General features: G+C 34.5%; 1 protein-coding gene across 1 annotated transcript in view; it reads right to left on the reverse strand.

Annotated features, from left to right (window-relative positions):
• Positions 1-841: 841 nt before the first annotated feature.
• Positions 842-18950, reverse strand: part of LOC141292722 (gamma-aminobutyric acid receptor subunit beta-2-like) — a 129434-nt gene continuing 111325 nt past the window's right edge. The window contains exons 7-9 of the mRNA XM_073824761.1: positions 14633-14877; positions 8002-8142; positions 842-4611 (exon numbers count right to left, since the gene is read on the reverse strand). Coding sequence (XP_073680862.1) covers positions 4264-4611; positions 8002-8142; positions 14633-14877 — 734 coding nt within the window. The 3' untranslated portion in view covers positions 842-4263. The remainder of the gene's footprint in view (positions 4612-8001; positions 8143-14632; positions 14878-18950) is intronic.

An 18950-nucleotide genomic window follows, 5' to 3' on the forward strand; every position in this document is an offset into this window, starting at 1 on the left:
ATTCTGTGTTGTTTAAACCCTGTTGTCTTTTCATCTGAAATAAAAGTACAGAAAACACTGATATATTGAGATATAAAATGTCAAACTACAAAAAATCTTGGTGAGCATGATATGTATTTTTTTTTTTTTTATCTCTGTGACTGTTGATGGAATTAAAATTGCAGACCTTGATGGAAAATGTCTTACATGCAGGTGCATCAGGGTTACACATATTCATAAATGATTATGACAGATGCACTATACCATATAAAAAAAAAAAAAAAAAAAAAAAAAGTTTAAATAAAGATGTGTATACCTTCAGTAGTTAAGTCTGGTCAGTATTGTGCTTTTATATTTTTTCAAGCAAAACTATATTCATATGCCCTTCTCACTGGTGGAGGATGCTGGGCTCTGATCGGCTCTTTTAGAAGGATTTCATCATGCTTCATGATAAAATTACAATATTGGTTCTGCATCACGAGCCCCTCCACCGTCTCAGTAATTCACTGTTTTCAATTCATTTCATATGTAAACACAGAGCTACTCTCTTCTTCTGAATACAAAGAGCATTTGAACAATCCTATACAAGAGATATTTACAGTACATAACACAGAGGAATGACTTCATTTTTGTGAACTCTTTTCATTGAGGAAGCCGAGAGATTCCTTAACTGCTGGCTTTTTCCAACAAAATCAGTATGAAAATGAACAATGCTTTAAGGTGTTTAAAGCGCCTATATTGTCTGTAAACACACACTGGAAGAAAGAAAGAAAGAAAGAAAGAAAGAAAGAAAGAAAGAAAGAAAGAAAGAAAGAAAGAAAGAAAGAAAGAAAGAAAGAAAGAAAGAAAGAAGCACGCTGAATCAGACTCAGACGGCGTGCAAACGGCACAGACCGTTTGAAGTAGTATTCACAAAATATCAGGTTACACAAACTAAGGAGAAATACTTGTGAAAAAAAGATATTTGTTGAATTTAACAAAGATTCAGAGGTTCACAGCATTGAATCTGAAGAAGATAGTTAAATGTTTTGTTTGAGACAGTTAGCAGCAACTAAACCAAACATTCAGTGTAACTGCAACATCTGCTTTGATTTTGTGTTATATGTGTGTTATTCTGATCAAAATTTCTGTTAATTTCTTTAGTTTCTGTACAACTGCAACAGAGCCATCTGTGCAATGTCAGATTTGCCTGCTAACTGTTGCAAAATAAACAAGCAAACTGTAGTCGGTCAGCATGCAACACTTGGGCAGAATAAACTTTGTGGACCAGACTTTTTGATACAAGTTAGTAGCCTGAATGCCAACCTGTTCTCACACCAAAAGCTTACAAAAAATGTATTTATTGTGCATGCACATGTTTATATGAAGTCAGTTTTTTTTTTAATTTTCAAAAATTATGTTTCGCATTATATTATCATGTTTTTATTGTGTTAGTTGTATTTTTAAGTTGTATTTATTGTGTTAGTTGTATTTTTATTGTGTAAGTTGTACTTTTAACAAGCGTCCTTAACTTTAACCGTAAACCCACTTAAATAGCAGCAAATGTGTTTTGCCATAGAAATATGAACACAATAAGTAGATTGTATGTACAATTTAGATTAGAGTATACTATTCACTATTAACTAGCTGCTTATTCACATGCATATTAGTAGCTGTTTATTAGTACTTATAAAGCACATATGACCCTGGAGCACAAAACCAGTCATAAGTAGCAAGGGTATATTTTTGTAGCAATAGCTAAAAATACATAATATGGGTCAAAATTATAGATTTTTCTTTTAGGCCAAAAATCATTAGAATATTAAGTAAAGATCATGCTCCATGGAGATATTTTGTCCATTTCCTACCATAAATATATTAAAACGTAATGTTTTATTAGTAATATGCATTGCTAAGAGCTTAATTTGGACAACTTCAGGTGATTTTCTGATGTTTTTTGTGATTTTTTTTTTTTTTTTTTTTTTTTTTTTTTGCAACTTTAGACTACAGATTTTCAAATAGTTGTATCTTGGCCAAATATTGTAATATCTTAACAAACAAAACATCAATGGAAAGTCAATTTATTCAGATAATATACAAATCTCAATTTCAATAAAATTGACCCTTAATGACTGTTTTTTTTGGGTCTAGGGTCACATATTAATGCATGATTATATCCTAGATCCCTTAACCTGACCATTCCGATACCTTATACCAATACCCATCCCAATACCTTACTTACTATCAGTCACTACTAGTCAAGAAAACTTTTTGTTAATAGTGAATATGTTTCCTAATCTAAAGTGTTACTAATATGTTTGGAGATACATATTATTTAAAGACACCTAATATAAAGTGGGATTGTGTTTTTAAAACTTTGCATACATCGTTAAAGTATAAATATGTTTATACTTTGATAGATAGTTTTGAGCATGAGCCCTACCCCTACCCTAAACCTACTCACTATACTGTATAAAACATGTATTGGGCAGATAAAAGTTCAGTCACAGTATGACCAAAATGGTATTTCACATCAAAGCTGACGTAATGCTTCTTTAGATGGCAATTTTTGAACGTTAGCATTATGGTGAATGGAGATGGATCAGCTTTGGATCTGTTCCTTAAACAAAGCAATCATTTGGCCTTGGAAGACTTGGAATATTATTTTTTGTGAACAAATTTTGGTGACTATACTCCAATCATATAATGTTTATATATTGAGAAACAGTTATGTTTTAGGGAAGGGGTTTGAATAGGTGCACAAAAAGTCTAAATAGTGTAATTTAAGTAAAATAATTTGGGTAGCACTTTATTTTACAGTCCTGTTCCACATGTAAATACTATGCACTTATTATAGTAAACTAGGTACTAACCCTGAACCAACCCCTAAACCCTTAGTTATCTTATACTAGCCACTACTTTCTTGCAGAAACATACTGTAAAATAAAGTGTAACCATAATGATACAGAAAAATAATAACATTTAGGTCATAATGAAAAAAAGTATAACCCAAAATATAATTTCCTAACAATATAATTCCCATCTGTGTATGTATGCCAAATGTTTCTTATTAAAAGCAATAGTGTTTCTCTTTCATCTTTATAGTGTTGCCAAGGGACACCTTTAGTGTTTTAATAATGATGTGCAGGGCGCTTGACGATTAGTCACTTTTTGGGGATTTTGGAGTGAGGACAGGTTGAGGCTACACCAGTTAGCTAGTTAGCATCCAGTTAACCCATGCAACTGTATAATTTAAGATAGAATAAATATTTCCCCATTGACGGCTATTTGAAAGTAGGTATATTTTGCCAAAGCAATGTTTTTTTTAGAGTGTTCTTACAAACTTCCATTCAGGTCACAGCTCTGGATTATTGTGACTTATCTTGGGACTGTGCATGTCCCTCTACTGCAATCAGCCAATAAGCACTGCGATTTACTGCTGAATGCCAATCAGTCACGTGGCATTTACAGCTCAAATAAACAATGTGCTCATGGGAATGCTAAAATGAGTGGAAATGCTAACGGATAGATTAGCTGAATAACAAATAAAACTATAAGTGCTATAAAATTTGAGTTTGTGTTATTAGTAGTAATGCCTTCGATTTCCATTGCACACTGAATATCGAAATTAAACATAATACAAGCCTTGTGGAAATATAAAGCTGGCTAAGGTGTGAGAATAAAATTTAGAGTACAGTATTTGAGTGACGAGTTTTATCAAAATAAATGAGGTTACATAAAAGTGTATAATAAATTCTCTTGGATAAATAAACTATCATCTGTGAGTAGAGAAGTAGAAAATACAACCTTGTGTTAAAACTGTTCATATTGTATCTTTACTCAATAGACCGTGTGAAAACAAGAAAGATTACAAAGAAAGGTATATAAATATTAAATTATCGAATGCTGCTCTTTTAGAAATGGCTTAAAGGGGGAAAGAACTGCGGACGTCCACTTTTGCTAGTATAAAGAAAATTAAGTTCCAGCAGTAACTGTTTTGATAATTTGGCAACAAAACAGATACATCTTGTTCTAAAAGAAATCATTTAAAAAAATCTAGCAAATCAAACTCTGAACTGCACACTCAGACGTACTAAAAACGATTGATTTTTGGAGCAGGCACCATTTGTTCTTAACCTCTTTAGAGTATCTGTGTCAGCCAGCAATTAAGGTGAACCCAAGGTCAAAGAGAATTAGTCCTGATTTGAATTTGTCAACATAAGTCCTGCTTGTATTGCAAAATCAGACGGAAGAATACACGGACATAAAAATAAGTGGCGCTTTTCGGACGGCCCCGCTATCCAGTTAGTTGATGTAATAAAGCCAATAGACGACATTGAAGAAGGAGAACACGGTGGGGAAGATCATTCTCGACCACTTGTCGATTGAATTGACATCAGTTAAGTCAGGGATGGTGATTTTAAGCTGTGAAGCGCGCCGCCGTAGCCGGCTCTTCTTCTGAGCGACGTGGCGTTCCAGCACATTGCGTCCAAAGTTGTGTCTTGCCAGGCCGGCTTTGCGATACTGCAGCGAGGTGCTGTCGTAGGCCAGCATGGTCGCACGTGGGTCGCCCAAACCCAGGGTCAACTCTGATGTGCCCATTTCATTCTTGATCTCCAGAGGAGTGAGGAGGATGTTTTCATGAGGGTCCATCTAAGACATAAAGACCCATCAATAGGTTAGTACTGATTACTGTTTTCCTTTTTTCTTGTACATTTTTATGTACTGTTACAATTTCAATAGACAGAGCCATCGTAGATTGGTCTCTAAAGGTCAACTTTTTTATTTATTTAACTTTCTTTTTTTTTTTTTTTTTTTACTACACAATGAATCACCAGTATATAGGAGCTTGTTTCTGCCACTGAAAAAAACAACAACAAAAAAAGGTAATTGCGACTTTTTATCACGCAATTCTTAATTTTTTTTCTCGCAACTCTGAGTGTACATTTTGCATTATTGTACATTATGACTTTTCTCACAATTGAGAGTTATAAAGTCTAATTCTCAATTCAGACTTTTTTCTCAGAATTGCATATATTCATAAAAGTTATAAAGTCAGAATTGTAAGATTAAAAAAGGAAAAACTGTGAGACATAAAGTCAGAATTACAAGTTTGCAATTCCGACTTTAACGCAATTAAGACTTTTTTCTTACAGTTCTTTATATCTCACAATTCTTACTTTCTAACGCAATTCTAACTTTCTATCATGCAATTCTGACTTTTTTGCAATTGCATGAAAAAAAAAATCACATTTGTATGTTATAAAGTCAGAATTGTAAGAAAGTCAGAACTCTAAAATATAAATGTGCAATTCAGACTTCTTTTCTCAGACCTGTACAATAGAAAGTCACAACTGCAATTTATAAAGTCCAGTTCTGAGGGGGGAAAAAAGACTAATTTCTTACAATTGTTTCTCACAATTGAATTGAAAGTATTTGATCCCCTGCTGATTTTGTACATTTTCCCACTAACAAAGAAATTATGTGTCTATCATTTTAACGGTAGGTTTATTTTAACAGTGAGATAAAAGTTATAAATTGATTTGCATTTTAATGAGTGAAATACATATTTGATCCCCTATCAATAAGCAAGATTTCTGGCTCCCAGGTGTCTTTTAAGCAGGTAACAAAATGAGATTAGGAGCACTCTCTTAAAGGGAGTGGATTGATTGTCAACAGAAGCAATCAATCAATCAATCAGATTCCAAACTCTCCACCATGGCCAAGACCAAAGAGCTGTCCAAGGATGTCAGGAACAAGATTTTAGACCTACACAAGGCTGGAATGGGCTACAAGACCATCGCCAAGCAGCTTAGTGAGAAGGTGACAACAGTTGGTTCGATTATTCGCAAATGGAAGAAACACACAATAACTGTTAATCTCCCTCATTCCGGGGCTCCATGCAAGATCTCACCTCATGGAGTTTTAATGATCATGAGAACGGTGAGGAATCAGCCCAGAACTACACAGGAGGGTCTTGTCAATGATCTCACGGCAGCTGGGACCATAGTCACCAAGAAAACAATTGGTAACACACTACGCTTAGAAGGACTGAAATCCTGCAGCGCCAGCAAGGTCCCCCTGCTCAAGAAAGCACCTGTACAGGCCCAAATCAACATCTCAATGATTAAGAGAAGAAGTGGGTTAAAGTGTTGTGGTCAGATGAGACCAAAATCCAGCTCTTTGGCATCAACTCAACTCGTTGTGTTTGGAGGAGGAGGAATGATGACTAAGACCCCAAGAACACCATCCCCAAGGTCAAACATGGAGGTGGAAAGATTATGCTTTGGGGGTGTTTTTCTGCTAAGGGGACAGGACAGCTGCACCGCATCAAAGGGACGATGGACGGGGCCATGTGCTGTCAAATCTTGAGAACCTCCTTCCCTCAGCCAGGGCATTGAAAATGGGTTGTAGATGGGTATTCCAGCATGACAATGACCCAAAACACACAACCAAGGCAACAAAGGAGTGGTTCAAGAAGAAGCAGATGATGGTCCTGGAGTGGCCTAGCCAGTCTCCAAACCTTAATTCCATAGACAATCTGTGGAGCTGAAGGTTCGAGTTACCAAACGTCAGCCTCGAAACCTTAATGACTTGAAGAGGATCTACAAAGAGGAGTGGGACAAAATCCCTCCTGAGATGTGTGAAAACCTGGTGGACAACTACAAGAAACATCTGACCTCGGTGATTGCCAACAAGGGTTTTGCCACCAAGTACTAAGTTTTGCGAAGGGGTCAAATACTTATTCCACTCATTAAAATGCAAATCAAATTATAACTTTTTTGAAATGTGTTTTTCTGGATTTTTTTGTTGTTGTTATTCTGTCTCTCACTGTTCATATAAATCTACCATTAAAATTATAGACTGATCATTATTTTGTCAGTGGGTACAAAATTAGCATGGGATCAAATATTTTTTTCCCCTCACTGTATCTGAATTTACATCACACAAATAAAAGACAATTCAGACTTTTTTTCTTATAATTGCAAGTTTATAGCTTGCAATTCTGACTTTATCACAATTGTTTCTCAAAATTGAGAGATATTTGCAATTTATAATGTCCAATTCTAAGGGTGAAAAAAAAATCTTACTATTAAGAGTTTATATCTCACAAATATCACTTGTCAGTGACGAAAACAAGCATCAGTAGCAATAAAATTAGTCACGTTTATATAACAGCATAATCAAATGCTGGCTTACCTATTGCTTTTCAAGAATTATTCTTCAAACTAAACACAATATTTAGGTACAGCACAATATTTAACACATAATGAGACAAACCAACAAAGTGCTAGTAACACACAGTCTGAAGGAAATGGGTTGGTGCACATGGAGATGCATGGTAAAGTAAGGTAAGGCATGGTGGTACAGATGATGGTATTTATGCTATATATTGCTACAAAATTATAACCTTTTTATGACAAATAATAGGGCATCCTGTTTGATGCTGAACCCTTAATGTAGTACTATCTACCAAACAAACAAAAAAAATACATTTTCAGTTGTTCTCCCTCAAAAACTGATTGATTTTCCTTTCTAAATAGTACTTTCAATAGTATTCTTCCCAAATAGTATCTAACATTTTCCAATAGTATCAAAGCATTTGTTTTGTTGAGTGGTTTGGAGGGAAAAGAGAGGTGATGATGGCAATGGAGAAACAATAGGTTGTGCTCTTAAAGGAACAGGAACATTCTGTCATGATTTCCTCACCCTCATGTCTTTCTTTTTTTGGTACACAAAGAAAATGGGGATAGCTTCAATAGGACAAAAATAGTAGGATAATAGTACCATAAAAGTAATCTATATGACTTGTGTAAAGTCATTTGAATCCACACAACAGTTTTTGCAAATAATAGACCGCTAACGACCTTCCCTTAAGAAGAAAAGTCATTAGACAACATGAGAGTGTTAAAATGATGACAGAATTTTCTGTTAAGGTCAACAGTTCTTTTAAGAGGAAACAAGGAATCGAAAAAAAGGCTGGTTCTCAAATAAATTGGCCGCGTTGTGTGCCATTACTCTTTTTATGATCTTTTCCAGTACCTTATTTTTTGAATCGCCTAGTCCTAATGCTGCATCATCCACAAAGATCGGTTCCCACATGGAGTCATGCGCGTCAATATCCCTCTGTTTCATTCTGGCATACAGAGCATCGTCTCTCTGAACTACATTTCCCACCAACCACTGAAAGCATACAAAATCAGCACTGTCAAAGCAGTCACTTCAAGAATGGGGGTAAAAACTTACATTTTGGGTTTCTTTAAGAGTGTGAGGCAATGCTGGCATTTTGTGGATTATGCCTCAAAGAAAAGCTGCCCTAAGTCTAGTATACTACAGTATGCTACATCTGAGCACCAGCAAAACATCTTCACAATGTCAACAAACCAAAAGACTAAGAGTCTTGAGCATGAGTGCTGTTATTGCTTGATATATATAGTGGTTTTCAAATTCCAAACAAACAAATAAACAAACAAGCAAATAGATTTTTTCTAATAGAGTCTAAGAGATCCAGTGGAAAACTATTTTAAATGCCAGTAATAAAAAGCCTAATATAAAATCTGGGCCCTGAAGCAAAACCAGCTGAGAATTACTGATCTATGTCTCTGTGTTATAATTATATAAAATATATAAACAACTAAACATCAGTTTATCCTCTAACTATACTACACTGTAACCCAGCATTATCCTGAAATAAGCAATCTGCTTTTACTGAAATAGAATATAATAATAGACCAATCAGGACCAATACTTATTTACACATTGATTAAAACGTTTGTGAACCCTTTGAAAATATTTGGATTTCTGGAAATCGATTATTCATAAATTGTGGACTGGTCTTAAAAGCATAGTTCACCCAAAAAAAAAAATATGTTTAACTGCTTAACCCCAGGGCATCCAAGATGTATTCTTCAGTAGAATACAAACAAAGATTTTTAACTCAAAGCGTTGCAGTCTGTCAGTCATATCATGGCAGTCAATGGGACCCATGGCTTTGAGAGTCAAAAAAAACATACACAGACAAAACCAAATCAAACCCTGCGGCTTGTGACGATACATTGAGGTCTTAACACACAAAACAGTCGGTCTGTGGAAGAAACTGAACAATATTTATATAATTTTTTACCTCTGATTCACCGCAATGTCCAACCGTCCTGAGCGTTTTTACAACAGCCGGCGCGTGACGAAGAGCAAACAACCATAACTTCAGTCGATCAACAATCAGGATAAGCAACAATCAGGATAAGCACAAGTAATAACCTCTTTGAGTAGCCGTCGTACCCACAATTTCTCTGTGTAAACAATGAGTGACGTAGACAGACTGCTTTCATGCATGTGTCTACTATGCCAGAGCATGTTGATGCGTCATGTGCCGGCTGTTGTGAATGCGCTCAGAACAGTTGGACATTGGATCAGAAGTAAAAAATGCACAGACCAATATTTTTTTGTGTGTTAAAACATCAATGTATCACCTCAAGCCACAGGGTTTAATTTGGTTTCGTCTGTGTATGTTTTTTTTGCCTCTCAAAGCCGTGGTTCCCATTGACAGACTGCAACGGTTTGAGTTAAATATCTTTGTTTGTGTTCTACTGAAGAAACAAAGTTACCTACATCTTAAATGCCCTGGGGGTAAGCAGATAAACATCAAATTCTCATTTTTGGGTGAACTGTCCCTTCAATTGAACTCACAATTAAAGACAAAAACAATCTCACTAAACCAGGGGTTCCCAAACTCAATCCTGGAGAGCCGGTGTTTTGCCGAGTTTAGCTCCTACTTGCCTCAACACACCTGCCTTTAATTTTCAAGCATGCCTAGAAAGAGCTTGATTACCTGGTTCAGGTGTCTAAATAGGGTTTGAGCTAAACTCTGCAGGACAGATGCCATGTTCAAGTCCTTCTGGGACATTGGTACTTAAGAGACAACTCATCAGTACGACGTCAGGTGCGTTCAAATCGGAATAAGATTGGGATATAACTTTTCTACATAAAAGTCTACATTTTTTTAACTCTACATCTACAAAATAATGAATAAAGAATGTGCAATGTCTTTTTTGTCTGTTTTTATTAGATTCATGAAGGCTTATATATTCTATGGTAATTATACAATAATACAATATTACATGTATGTATTTGTAACTTATATAGTTTTACAAAAAGTTAATCATTTTATTTACTTAAACAAATTGACCATCAATACAGAAGCTTCATATCTAGTCTTTGGCTGTGTCCATTGCATCTGACACATTTTTTTCACTGACACGCCCCCAACTCGGAAACTCAGGGCTTAAAGAGAATTTTGAGTTTCCCACTCATAAAAACAACTTTGTGGATGCGTTCAAGTAAACCCTAACTTAGTAAGTTGTTGCTCCTCTTTTAGCAGCAAAAACAAATATTTTAGAGTTTATGTGTAATGGCCTTTTCCCTCTTATTCAGCACTGATTTTCCTTGTGTTGCTGTCTATTCATTAACGCCATTTTTGTTTAGTGTTTTTCTTACAGTAGACACATGAATAAAGACTTTCACAGTAATTGTAGAGTTTTCTTGGTGCCGGTTGCTGTTATCCTTGGGTTCTTTCTCACAGTCTTTCAGGATTGTCCACTGTGTGAGTCTCTTACTGTGGATTTATGAAGATCCAAGTCTTTAGCAGTGCCTTTGTAGTCTCTCTGTAATGTGCATCTCTGTAATGTATTTTTAAGGACCTGTCAAAGCTTTTGGCATTGTGTCATACTAACTCTTTCCTGAGAAGAATAGATATGTGACAAGCTTTGTGTGCCAGTCATAAAAAAAAAAGACTTCCTAATTGACTCTTTTTACAGCTGGTCAATGATCCCTATGTGATATTTTTTTTTAACTTTTTTTTTTACGTCTTTGAAATGTTACAGGCAGTTGCTATAAAAAAAAAAAAAAAAATTCCCCATTGGATAATTTCATTTAGTGTAAACATTTGGTACTTTGCCCAAACAAAATCTTACTAGCTCATGCGATATCAACCTCAAATTTGCAAAATAACTTTTTGGATTTTTCATAATAATAAATAATTCATAATAACTTTTTTAGCTTCACTTTTTAACTCTTTTCACTTCAGCAATGAAAAATGCATTATGCCAAGTGAGTTCTCTTAAAATAGTATTAATAATAATAATAATGAACTTAAACATGTGCACTAAAGCATTTAAGATGTAAAACGGTTTAATAAATCCAAGTCTTTAGGGTTCACAAACCTATTCTTACCATTATATATTTTTTGTCTCTGGAGCACAAAACCAGTCATATGGGTCTTTTTTTTTTTTTTTTTTTGTAAATGATAAATAAATAAAATTTCCATTGATATATGGCTTGTTAGAATAGGACAAAAAGGTCGAGATACTTTATTTGAAAATCTGCAATCTGAGGGGTGCAAAAAATCACAATATTGAGAATATAGCTTTTAAAGATGTCAAATTAAGTTCTTAGCAATGCATGTTACTAACCAAAAAATTAGTTCTGATATATTTACAGTAGGAAATTTACAAAATATTGTCATGGAACATAATCTTTACTTAATATCATAATGATTTTTGGCATAAAGGAAAAATGGTAACACTTTATAATAACTATCCATTATAACTAGTTATTAGATCATTAATAAACTGTTAGTTAATGGGTTATAAATGACTTGTTAAATAACAGTTAATAGTTTGTTATATATTTATAACTGTGTCTTATAGATAGCCAATAGATAACTTACAAACGGTTAGTTAACAAGTTATAAATGACTTGTTAACTGTATTTTAATGATTTATAACTATACCTAATAAATTAGTAATAGATCATGAACAAGCTGTTAGTAAATTACTTACTAAAGACTTGTTAAGTATCAGTTAATAGTTTATTTATGTTATTGGGATGTTATTCTAAAGTTGCAACTATTCTTCATTTATTAACTGTTAGTAAATGAGGAATAGTTGCAACTTTAGAATAACGTCCCAATAACATACATAAGCTAATAACTAACACTTAACTAATATATTAACTCACACTTTACAGATCAGTTGTTCATAGTTTGTTAACCATCTACTAATACCAGTGAAACTTTGTAGAACAGCAAATGGATGGAACAAGTTCCAGCTACAGAAATTTGATGTGATATTTAAAATATAAAATTTTTGTACCTCAACCTTGTTCCACTCATAGGCTTTTCTGTGTACTGTATTTTACCAAAGTAACTCCACAGATGAAATGTTGAACATTGTGTTTAATGTATAGAAACACACATACTGAGCCATCACATGGCAGAACAGCAGTATACAACAGAATACAAACCCATGAGGTTTGGGCACTTTATCCTGATCAAACATCTTTAATGAAAAGATAGCAAACAGTCTTGCTTACCGTCACCATTGTTGTCCATGTGCACAGCATGGTCCACAGCTGTAGCTTTCTTTTTACTGGAAGTACCCGCTGTTGACTTCTTTCTCTTTCTCCAGACAGTACCTGGATTTATCTCAGTATTTTGCGCATCGCTGCTGGTTCACTCAGTATAGAGGGTCCAAGGTGTGATAAAACATGTTCATATCAATAATGCCAGTGGCTAGATTTTTATTTATTTTGTTTTCATGTTTAGCACAAAAAAGTGCCCAAACCTCATGGGTTTGTATTCTGTTGTATACTGCTGTTCTGCCATGTGATGGCTCAGTATGTGTGTTTCTATACATTAAACACAATGTTCAACATTTCATCTGTGGAGTTACTTTGGTAAAATACAGTACACAGAAAAGCCTATGAGTGGAACAAGGTTGAGGTACACAAATTTTATATTTTAAATATCACATCAAATTTCTTCAGTTTGAACTTGTTCCATCCATTTGCTGTTCTACAAAGTTTCACTGGTATTAGTAGATGGTTAACAAACTATGAACAACTGATCTGTAAAGTGTGAGTTAATATATTAGTTAAGTGTTAGTTATTAGCTTATGTATGTTATTGGGACGTTATTCTAAAGTTGCAACTATTCCTCATTTAATAAGAGTTAATAAATGAAGAATAGTTGCAACTTTAGAATAATGTCCCAATAACATATATAAACTATTAACTGATACTTAACAAGTCTTTAGTAAGTAATTTACTAACAGCTTGTTCATGATCTATTACTAATTTATTAGGTATAGTTATAAATCATTAAAATACAGTTAACAAGTAATTTATAACTTGTTAACTAACAGTTTGTAAGTTATCTATTGGCTATCTATAAGGCACAGTTATAAATAATTAGCAAACTATTAACTGTTATTTAACAAGTCATTTATAACCCAATAACTAACAGTTTATTAATGATCTATTAACTAGTTATAAGGGATAGTTATTATAAAGTGTTACCGGAAAAATGTATAATTTTGACCCATACAATGTACTGTATGTTTGGCTACTTATCAATATAGCCATGCTACTTAAGACTGGTTTTGTGTTCCAGGGTCACATTTATTTTGTTATTAACATGTTTTAGACCCAATGTCACCTTAAGATCTAATAGTACACCAACCAAATATATGAGGGTTTGATGTCATAAAGGAGAGTGAACACATTACAAGGTTATTCTGACTGCGATGACTGGTTATTGCATTTAAAGTAATGTCAACTCCTGCAGACAACATATTAAATGTAATGGTGGTAGATTTCTGTGCCTTTAGTTGAAAAAAAAAAAAAAAAAAACAGATAAGCAAAAGGCTTGACTGACAGTAAATATTAAAACCAGAAACTACCTCATCCATAACATGAACCCACACCCAATGTCTGCAACAGCCAAACAGCCTCCAAATATGACTGCACACCGCAGTCATAAAATAATGACTATGTTGAAGAAGAACCACAACTTTCACTGTCAAACTAATAAACTAATTTAAATGTACAGATTTTATATGGCAGTCCAATGTTAGTTACAATCAAGTCAGACATTGAAATTGCGGTGAAGATATGAATAAGGACTAGACAGAACAATCAAAACAACCATTCACAAGTATAAGGCGTTGACACTGACATCGATTTGTTGTGACAAAACCACCTGAAGTCATTTATTTGAAATCAGAGATGGTGATTATTAGCAACATGAGCTTCAGCGATCGTTGCTTTATTTTTATAGAATTCAATAGTGAAGCAGTGTGATTTATTCATTGTATTTGTGAACATGTTTTAACATAAACAGCACAAAAGTTTGCAAAATATTCTGAGTAGAACTAAAGTACTACCTAAGAATAATAATATACTATTTTTGTGACAAAACAAAGTTCTGTTAGTTAATGTAACTGTAATCAGTAATTCCTTTAACATCAACAATAGGCAAAACGTGTTACAGTATTTATGAATGAAGTTTTCAACTATTCATTGGCAGTTTACGTTAGTGCAACTCCATTGAATAATATTAACATTTGAGCTTTTGCATAAATAAAATTGTTCAAATTTTCATTGTAACTTCATGTTAACTAATAACTGCTTGTAAATTGTCAGATCAAGCATTATGGGTGTTTTCCTACCTTTTTACCAGGGACCACCAACAGCCCATTTTTGGTTTTCTCTAGTTGTAGCACCAATTCAAAACAAAATTCTTGTAAAGTGTAATTCACCTTCTTATTACTGTGTAATTACAGTTAAAGTTACTGTGCATCTATTATAAACACTGCTATTATGTGAATTTCAAACATACTTTGTTGGGATCCATTCTCATTTTTTCATTGTTGGCTGTGGAAGCTTTCTCTGCAGCTTTCTTCTGCCGCTGCGGTCCTCTGCCGAAGAAGATGTAGTTGACCAGCGCATACTCCAGCAGAGCCAGGAAGACGAAGACGAAGCAGCCCATCAGATACATGTCAATGGCTTTGACATACGGGATCTTTGGAAGCGTCTCCCGCAAATGTGTGTTGATGGTGGTCATGGTCAGCACAGTGGTGATACCTGTGTTCAACAGGGACAAGAAGCTGATTTAGTTGAGCAATCCATTCTTTCATTCTTGAAAACAAAGACTGACTGTTCAAACCTTTTCTGCATAACACTTTATTTTATTAGTCCACACAGACATGCAACTTACTACAAGTAACTTTGCAACTACATGTCAAGTCATTAGCGTATTAGTAGACTGTCTGTTTAATATCTGCTCACACTTTATTTTGATAGTACCCCAACACAAATTCTTAGAATTATAAGTAACTTGAAAATGCATGTCAGCATATTCTACTAACTCTATAAGACTCTACTAACACTCTAATAAAACTGAATTAGAAAATCAATGTAGTTGCAAATAAATGAGAGTTTGTTGAGATATACATTGTAGTGCAAAGTTACTTAGAGACACAATGTGGTGATAATAAAGTTTTAACGTTTTCATGCGTATCTGGTCACACTTTAATTAACTATTAACTCAGAATTCTGTCTCAATAAACTCATTATTTGCTACTTAATAACAGTTATTAAGGTAGTTGTTAAGTTTAAGGGTAGGTTAAGGGACCTAAAATATGCACTTTCAGAATAAGGCATTCAAATGTGCTTTGTAAGTACTAATAAACAGCCAATATGCTAGTAATATGCATCCTAATAAACAACTAGTTGATAGTGAGAACTTGTCCCTAAACCAAATTATTACTGTAAAAAAAAATAATAAAATAAAAAAAACAGCTGCTGTGGTTGCCAGAATTTTACAGTAAAATATATGGTAGCAACATTTTAGGTTTTATGGTCTTAACTTAAATTTACAGTAAAATACCGTAATTTCATTAACTGATATAATATTAATATACCAACCTATTGAAGTAGTTAAATCTGTTTTGTACCTTTGCAATAAACTGATAACCACCAAAAGCAGTGATGGTGATGAGAAAGTCACAGAATGAACCAAAGCCCATGACAAGCACCTTTTGAATGCTAACACATTTAGAAGATGCACAGTGTCATTTACATAAACACTAAACACCATCATGGTAACATACATGAAACTGAAATAATGCAATAAACATTCATTTAACAACATTAGATGTAACATACAACCATACTGTACAAAACTGATGTACCGTTGACGATTTAACAGGCTTTTACAGTAACATTTCTACAGTATTTTACTGTTAAAATGTACAGCTATTTTTATAGTTTGTGTATCTGGTGTTTTTAATATGCTTCAAGACAAATTCATTAGTCAGTACCATTGCTGAGTATTCTCTAAAATTCTCTTAAAACTGCTGTGAACCAAAGACAGAAGGTTTTTCATATAGGTTTCTATTTACAACATGTTTTTGCAGTGTTGAGTAATGTAGCCAATCACAGACAGATCAGTTGATTTTATAAACGCACTGACCAATCAGAGGTTTCAGAATCCACTCATCGCTCAAAGGTTTTGTTCAGTACTACGAAGTTCTGCACGCTTGTGAATCCTCTCATTATAACAAAGTGTCGACACAATGTAAAGAATAGATTAATTGTGCAGTGTAGAGCGTCATTGGATATAACAGAACTTCCTGAAATGGCAATGAACTAAGATGAGTGACAGATTTTCAGTGATTTAGCAATTATAAATTAAGTGCTCTTTGCACACTTTCTAGGCTATAATCCATTCAGATTAGGCTATAATCTATATTAGGCTATAATGATTTGAATAAATTCACTCAGAGATTCACTCTCCGTTATCCATTTATCCAATACTGCCGCTTGGCATTGTGTAGTGCTCACTACTTCAGTTAACTGAGTGAATGGGGAGCAGGTCTGAGCTGCTGTGATTGAGTGGAGGCGGGGACTAATCTGCATATTCATGATTCCACATATACTAAACGAGGTTACATTCAGGCTATTTTAAGACATAAATAAATTGTTTTGATGGGATAAACATTCAAATGTGTCATTTCGATTAACAAAGATGAGTTTTAAAGGATCAAGATAATGACTGCAAGGTGATTTTAAAGTTAGTAGAATGTCTAAAGTGGACATTTACAAAATAAAGTGTAACCCTTTTCTGTACACTTTCTTAGCTTTTAATGCATAGTTTTAAAATGCTCTCTATTGACAAAAGTATTGGGACATCCCCTTGTAATGAACAGGTTTGACTAATTTAGTAATTTCCATGACACATCTTAGTGTTTAAGCATATAATGATATTCTAGGGAATTGTGTGCTTCTAATTTTACAGCAACAGTTTTGACAGGACCCTCTTCAATTCTAACAATGCCTATAAGGCAAGGGTCAAAAGGAAAGTGTAGGAGAACTTGACTAGCCTACAGAAAGCAAAGTCCTAATCTCAACTAAACACCTCTGGTGTGACTTTAAATGCAGACCTTGAGCCAAAAACTCATCACCAAATACCAATGACTTGTACATATATAGACAAAAGTATTGGGACACCCCCTTCTTTAGAACAGAAAAATGCACTTACAAAACTGTGGCAACAAAGTTGGAAACATAATTAATGTATTTAAAAAAGTGTATTTCCATCTCTGTTGCAACCATTTTGGAAGTGTCTAAAATGACTGTACCCATATGTACAAGTTGACGAGTTTTTGGCTCAAATTCTGCATTTAAAGTCACTCCAGAGATGTTCAGCTGGGATTAGTGACTGAATTAATAATTTCTTTTTGAACTTTGCCTTATAGACAGAGACATTATCATGTTAAAATAGAAAAGGGTCCTGTCAAAGCTGTTGCTATCAAATTAGAAGAACACAATCTCCTAGAATATCATTATATGCTTAAACATTAGGATTTGTACTCATTGAAATTACTACAGTAGTCAAACCTGTTCGTTAGAAGGAGGTGTCCCAATACCTTTGGCAATACAGTGTAGTTTTGGCTGGAAATGTGTTAAAATGTTTAATACAAACGTAAAAGGCTTTCGTTTTTGAAGTGAAGTTGTGCATGCATTGACATATTTTTATCCAAACAAATGAAAATATGAGGACACTTTAAGTTTAAGTGCTCTCTCCGCATTCTGTGAATATCAAACAAGTTCATCCAGAGTGTGTCCTCAATTAGAAAGTTAGGTAAACATCTGTGCATGTGTGAGGGGGCTTTATCGCAATTCTTTTCTCTCAGTTGTTGATTCAGAGTCTTAAATTTGTATGATTTTTCATGCTTTCAGCTGGCGGAGTGGGAGTTATGCACCTTAATCAGTGAAACACAAAGCCTGCCTCCAGCTAACTAGTCATTAACAAATAGTTGTCTTTTTGTGCATGAAATATCCATTCAGTGTCATTCTGACAGTTTTCATGAAATTCATTGCGGATCCTGCGACAGGTATTGCAGAGCTTATGAGGTGCAGAGTTATTATTTTCCATAAACCATTGGGTTTTTATCATTTTTACTAGCACTAAAACCTCTTTGTCTATGAACATTTCACCCTTCTCTGCTCCCCATCATCACCTCCCTCGGCTGCTAAGCACCGAAAGTGTAATTTGCATAAGGAACCAATATAGACATGATTAAACTAGACCAATAGGACAGAAGATCCCGTCCTCCTCCTCCTGCCTCGCGTTATTGGCTAAATCAGAGAGATGCGCAGCTGATACTCTCTAGTGTGGTAATACACAGAGGAAAACTGGCCTTCTTCTAGGTCTATCCCTGTAGATGCACATTTGCAATCAAACGCCTAATGAATCTAATCAGGATGAGCTTTAAACACTAATATCTACTCATCCTATAGATGCACACTCACTCTGCCTTCTGTTCAACGCTACAGTGGTTTTGCACTTGGGTGGATGAATGAGGCCAGGCCAGACAGCAATCACAAAGAGTGCTCTTTTATTCACACTGAGAAGCCTGCACGCTTGCTGCCTACATCAGCCTTACATAATCAGTGATGACGGGAAAAAAGTGGAGGCTTACAAAAAAAAAACAGAGAGAGAGAGAGAGAGAGAGAGAGAGAATGTGTGGTGTAAAAAAAAGACAAAATCAAACCAGTATAAACGCCTGTTACTATGCTTGATTAATGACTTTCAAAGAAAAAAAAAGGGAGGGATCTTACATGGTATTTGGTGAATCTAGAAAAAAAGAAAA

The sequence above is a fragment of the Garra rufa genome, chromosome 19 (genome assembly GCF_049309525.1).
Source record: "Garra rufa chromosome 19, GarRuf1.0, whole genome shotgun sequence".
Classification (NCBI taxonomy): Eukaryota; Metazoa; Chordata; class Actinopteri; order Cypriniformes; family Cyprinidae; genus Garra; species Garra rufa.